Source organism: Mesocricetus auratus, unplaced genomic scaffold, assembly GCF_017639785.1.
Source record: "Mesocricetus auratus isolate SY011 unplaced genomic scaffold, BCM_Maur_2.0 Super-Scaffold_100001, whole genome shotgun sequence".
In the NCBI taxonomy this organism is placed as follows: Eukaryota; Metazoa; Chordata; class Mammalia; order Rodentia; family Cricetidae; genus Mesocricetus; species Mesocricetus auratus.
Genome location: NW_024429187.1, coordinates 2237256 through 2244055, shown reverse-complemented (window position 1 = coordinate 2244055; position 6800 = coordinate 2237256). Strand labels below are relative to the sequence as shown.

The window sequence follows — 6800 nt, the reverse complement described above, 5'->3', positions numbered from 1 at the left end:
TTATGTGTGGCTATAATCTATGTTCTTCACAACATTTTAATGTTCACATGCATGTAAAGTAGTTTTTTATGTTAAGAAACTTAAATAAATCTTCTAGCTTATTTTACCTGTAGTTCAATTATAAATCACTAATTTGGGGGTCTTTTTGGTAGGCAATACATCGTCAGTCTTACAATGATTTTGATTCAGTTACCACTTCTGCCATTTGTGTTACAATGATAATGAATATCTAGGTCACTTTTCAGGGTTTTGAAAGCTGATTTTGATGAAAACACTGGTTCTCCACTGAGGCCTCTCCCATGACTCATAGTTGGGTACTTACTGTACCACTGACTACTGGTGATAAGGGAAAGTAACTGGGTTCAGGTGCAGTGTGTGCCTTCTGATAGGGAGACAACTACTACCACTTCTACATGGAATGTCAGCAAGTTCATTATGTACCATATAGGGAAGGAGTTATCTAGTCTTGGTAGGAGGTCTGTGTAGGTGAGGAGTGTTAGGCTGTAAACATCCAGGAGGAGGTCGCTGTAGTTGCTTCATCTGTGCACACTAGTCATGTTGAGATTCCTAAGGAAGCTGTTGCTGTCCAACTGAGCCTTACTGGGGGAAAGCTTTGCTGCTCCCTTGGGGTGGAGGCATTGGAATACTTGGCCTTACTGTGCTCAGAGTCAACAACACACTCAGGATATCACTCACTCCGGGCTTTCTCTGCTCCCTATATGTCAACCGATGTCCACAAGCGACTGGAGCACAGTGCAAAGGCTTGGCACATTTGGGGATCACAGCAGCAGAGTTCCATGCATGAACTACATGAATCATAAATGCTGCATAGGAGAAAAAATATGTTAACAAAATGGGTTTGAATTCAAATGTGTATGAATATTGGCAGTGCATACCTTTGTATAAAATCAAATGATGAATAGATATTTTCTCAGTACTGAGCTTTTGACAAATGACGATTTTCATAAGATTATTTGATTGTGAACAGTTTGCTAGATGTGATTTGCATATTGTGAAAGGTCTGGAACATAGTTTTTAAAGATATGTGGTATTAAGGAATTGCAAGGCATAAGTTCAGATTTTTGCTGCCCTATATACAGGATAGAATTTTTATGTAATTTGCCCAGTAATCATGACTAGATTAATATATAGCAGAAAATGAGAAACATGATGCAAATAAATATATCTCCATTTGTATCTTAGCAAATGACAGATAAGCTTTTCCTTCATCAAAATTTGCAATGTCTCTAGGCTGCTGTGTGTAAGGCACGCCACATCTAGATGACGCTCAGTACAGCTGTCTGGGAAAATACAAGACTTTTATGATGGAAAATGTGAAGCAATTAGTAAGGCTTAATGGCTCATTTCGTATTATATTTGGAAGTTGTTCAAGAGAATATGCTATGGGGTTTTGAGAACTGAATATGCACAGCATTTTAGTAGTATGTCTTAAGAAATCTTAAGCAGTGACAATAGAAATTGGAACATTCACTAGAAGATGAATGATGCCCTGCAGATCACATTTACAGTCATTCTGAGTATGGAATTTATAATTGGCAACTTTGGAAATGGTCTCATAGCAGTGGTGAACATCATGGACTTAGGCAAGAGAAGAAAGATATCGTCAGTGGATCAGATCCTCACTGCTCTAGCCATCTCCAGAATCGTGCTGCTGTGGTTAGTATTATTGAATTGGTGGTTATCTGTGCTTTATCCAGGGAGATGGATAAATGAAAGACTTGTTGGGATAATACACAGCATCTGGACAGCATTCAACCAGTTTAGTCTCTGGCTAGCTACAAGCTTCAGCATCTTTTGCTGTTTCAAGATAGCCAATTTTTCCAATACCATTTTCCTTTATTTTAAGGTCAGAGTTAAAAACGTGGTGACAGTGACATTGTTTGTGTCTTTGCTTCTCTTATCTTTAAATATTGTAGTTATTAATGTACCTGGGAACATCTCAATAGCTGAATATAAGGTAAATATGTCTTACAGCTTGAGTTTGAACAACACACATATTTCAATTCTATGGTTTTTATTTGCCAACACCATGTTTGCATTCATACCCTTTGCTGTGTCCCTCATCACTTTTCTCCTGCTCATCTTGTCTTTGTGGAAGCATCTGAGGAAGATGCAGCTCAGTGTCCATGGATGCAGAGATGCCAGCACCACAGCTCACATTAGAGCCTTGCAAACAGTGATTGCCTCTCTCCTCCTGTATGTGCTTTTCTTTTTATCTATTGTTGTAAAGTTTGGGGGTCTCTGCTTCTGGAGAAAAGGATGATACTTTTTTTCACACAGGTTGCAAGAACTGCTTTTCCATCTGTGCACCCCTGTGTACTGATTCTAGGAAATACTAAGCTGAGAAAGACTTTTCTCTCTATGCTGCTGAGGTGCAGACACAAAGACAGGGACTCTGTGGTGCAGAGAATCAGGACTTAATTGTGTCATCATCCTGTGTACCTTTGAGAAATAATGGATCACAAGAAATTCTTGTATTTAAATATTTTCGGTTTCTGAATTGTATAAAAGTGTGTGCTATCCATATGAAGCCATTTTCTATCCCATGTATCTAATTATTACAGAGTGATAGTCTGAATTCAAGGCACATAAACCTTGCAAACACATCTTCCTTTTGTACATTCCTCATATTCCCTTTACATAAATGAATTTGACCCATCTTGATGATTTCTTCAAAAAAGTCTATGAATTTTGATTAGATTATTTCAAGTGTACAAATAAACTTGGAGACTCAACCATCAAACACTATTCAGTCTTCCAAATCATGAACATTATGTTGCCCAAATCATTTTTCTTCTTAGCTTCATTCTGAACTCCTTCATAGTTTCCAATGTGGAAGTATTTTTAAAAGCTAATAAAATTATTTCTAAACATAAAACAGTATGCTATCTTTTCAACTTGCAAAAGTGTTTTGAGTAAATGCTATCTAAGCATGGTACACTCTGTAGAACATATGAAACATGTATGTTAACAAATAGATGCTAAAATTGTATAAATGCAGATCACTTATAAGTAAGAAATTATTACAACAAACCTTAATTTTATACCAGTTAATTCCTTTCAAACATCTCAGAACTAAAAATCTAAATAAAGGATATATATTTACACATGTTCCCTAAAGGAGAACTTTATGATTTTTGTATTCTGTGCTGGTTAGTTTTTTTTTTTTTTATCAACTTGTTACAAGCTTGGGTCATCTGGGAAGAAGATATTTCAACTGAGAAAATGCCTCCATCAAATTGGGCAGTAGGCAAGTCTGTGTTATATTTTCTTAATTGATGGCATATAGGTAGGCCCAATTATCTATGGGCAGTACCACCCCCAGGATGGTGGTTCTGGGTTGTATAAATAAGCTGAGCAAGTCGTAGAGAACAAGCCAGTAAGCTTTGGTTTTCCTTGGCATTTGCATCAGTTTCTGCCTTTATTTCCTGACTTGACTTCCTTTCTTTATTGACTGTGAGCGATAAGCTGCAATAGCCCCCTTCATCCCTAAGTTTCTTTTGATCATGGTGTCTATCACATCATGAGAAAACAAACTAGGGCATGCACTTAAAATGTATTTTTATATAGAAAGTATTAGTAAATATTGTATAAGAATTGACATATAAATTATGTATTACTGGAAATGAAATATGCTGTCCATCATTTAAAACAGCAGATTCGACTCACAAATTTTAAAATTTATTATGACATCATGCACCTATGTTTTACTAGGTTTGAAGCAATCAGGTTACCTCAGGAAAGAGGTTTAAAGTTGTAAGTGGCCAATATTAAAGAAACATCGATGTTTTATATGCTTCCATGTTGCTAGTATCCAGTGATATAAAAGAGAGGTAAATAAAAACATTAGGTGAAGTTATAAAGTGAGATGTTTCTTAAATAATTTAGGTGCAAGAGGGATATAGAGAAGGAAGCATTGCATGTGCTGTGTGTCCAGTGCTGTTTAAATCTTTAGGGATAGACAGTGCATGTTTAGAAATGATGACTCTTGTAATTAATCAAATAAATAAATTTTTTCAAATTGCTGTTTTCTTTGTTATTTTGATGTGGTTTTTTTCCTTTTTTTTCTTCTCATGTGCCAGGTCCTCTGGCAGGTAGAGAGGGGAAAGGGCCTGTCCAGTTGGTCTCTTCCTGGGGCTGAGTGGGGTGATGAGTGTCAACTCAGACCTCTACTAGTTACTGGGGGGTGGGGAAGTTATACATACTGAGTCGGGAGTCTGTGGAAGCAGGATCTCAGTTTATTCCAACAGGTAAGAACTCATATAGGGCTGAGGTTGGGGATGGGAATCTTAGGATAGGGTAAGGTGACTTGAGGAGTTAAGGGCCAATAGTATTCCACCAAGCAGGCAGGTAGCTAGGCAGGGGGCAATCTTACATCAGGTCTGACAGAGTCACCCCCACGTGGAGGTTACAGGTCAGAGAAAGGTCACCAAACTCTAGCCAGGCTCAGGAGGTTACCCTGGGCCTCACCTCCAAGCCCTAAACTCAAGTCAGGCTCAGGAGCTTACACTGGGCCTCACATCTGAGCCTTTCTTTGGCCCAACACTCATGTAATGTTTTCATTTATTTGTTAAAAAACTATAAAATGTCAAAAATGCCAACAAATGATGTCTATTTTTATGTTTTTTTCTTATAGATTATAGATAGTTTAAACAGAAACAGGTGGCATAAAATAAAATGTGGGTATTTTAAATATAAAGGAAGGTTTTTATATTAAGTTAACAGATAAACTATGTATTTCATCTTTTAATTCTTAGAAATGTTTGACTAAATGACATTTCATGTGAGGAAGCCAGGTTTCTGAGACACAAAAAGACTTAGCAGTACATTGAGTTGCTAGTAGATAGCTTAAGAAATGAACTTGGCGAGGCTGTGGATTGACACGTTTGTGAATGCCCAGGAAACCCAGTAAATGGAATGTTTCCCATGGATGAAACACCAAGAGATTAAGCCGATATACACCTGAAAGTTTCTTTTATATTGGCAAGTTTCACAATACCAGACACTCATCTCCTGGCAAAGACATGCCACCTTTCTGGTTGGACTTAATTTCCACACTTAAATGAAATTCATACCTGGCACCATTGTTAGTCCAAGAGCCTGAGACGATGCAGGCCACAGACCCTATGGGAGAACCTACTACTCTGATTTTGCTAAATTGCTAACTGGACATAGAAATAAGACAACTCCTCATGACTATATTCATAAGATAATGCATCTCTCAACTCCCATTAAGGAAGCTTCTGTTTATAATAGATGGGAATCGACACAGAGGCCCACAACTGGTCAAGATGTAGGGGATAAAAGACTGTGGGATGTTCAGCCCTAAATGAGACAACTGTGTCACATTCCTTTCTCACAATACTCAGGGATCATTGCAGTAGTTGAGGTAGGAAGAGTATAAGAACCAAAGGAAGTGGATGGCTTCAAGGAAACTTTTCTGGAGGATATAAGGAAAGCTGCATATATGAAATCATAGTTGTCCTGATAATGTGTACAAGACCTGCAAAAGCTCAATGCAGATCAAATCCTAGCATGGAGAGGGGATGAGGGAAAGGAGACCCACAGCCAAATCAAAGATATTTTGGTAATAAATAACTTCAGGGCAATAGAGACTCTATTCTTTTTTTCTACCCATTTTTTATTTTTAGAAACACTCTTATTTACATATCCATTCCCCCATTCCATCATGCCCCCATCCTCCCATGCTTCCCACCAACCCCCCCAACCCAGACACCAGCCACTCCCCAGGGATAGTGAGACCTTCCACGGGGGACCAGGCCTTCCTTTCTATATCTGGGCTGCAATAGTATCCCTCCATAGGGAAAGGGCTCCCAAAGTCCATTTGTGACCTAAGAATAAACACTGGCTCCATAGTTAGAGGTTTCATAGACTGCCTTGGCTTCCTGGCTAGTACCCTCATTCAGAGGGCTTGGCTTGATCCAATGATGGTTCCTCCACTTTACAACTAGGGTTTGCGTGGTCTCATTAGGTCTGGTCAATTGTTTGTGCAGGTATCTCCAGTTCCTTCTTGGGTCATTTGGTCATCTCTCCTCACTCTCCACAACTGGATTCCGGGAGTATGGCTCAGTGTTCAGCTGTGGTTGTCTGTTTCTGCTTCAATTAGCTATTGGGTCAAGGCTCTAGGAATGATACCCAAGGTAGTCATAAATCTCATTATAGGGGAAGGGCTTCAAAGGCAGCCTCCCACCACTGCCTAGATTCTTAGTTGTGGTTATCCTTGTGGATCCCCTACCATTTCCTCTGTGCCAGACCTCTCTCCAAACATGTACTGGCTCCCTTTATAAAGGCATCTCCTTCCATGACTTTTCTATTCCTCCCTTGTCTCAGTTCTTCTCTTCTCTGTCCTGCCTTTTTCTCTTCTCCCCTTCTCTGCTTTCCATCACCCTTCTCGGCCACCCACTCCCAATTTGCTCAGGGGTTCTTGTCACCTCCCCTTCCTTTCAGGAGATCATGAGTTTTTCTCTTGGGGTCATCCTTGTTTCCTAGTTCTTCTGGAGGATTATAGGCTGGCAAAGCCTTTCTCTATGCCACTCTATACACGAGTGAGTACATACCATGTTTGTCTTTTTTGAGACTGAGTTACCTCACTCAGGACGGTTTCTTTTAGTTCCACCCATTTGCCTGTGATTTTCAAGAGTCCAGTTTTTTCCCCACTGAGTAGTACTCCATTGTATATATGACACATTTTATCTATCCACTCTTCAGTTGAGGGACATCTACGGTGCTTCCAGGTTCTGGCTATCAAAAACAATACT

General features: G+C 39.2%; 1 protein-coding gene across 1 annotated transcript; it reads left to right on the top strand.

The window, feature by feature from the left end:
• The first annotated feature begins 1498 nt into the window (after positions 1-1498).
• LOC101824617 (taste receptor type 2 member 116-like) lies at positions 1499-2442 on the top strand. Its single transcript, XM_013115453.1, is given in 2 exon segments — positions 1499-2243; positions 2246-2442. Coding segments are annotated over 2 exon segments (942 nt in total).
• Positions 2443-6800: the final 4358 nt, after the last annotated feature.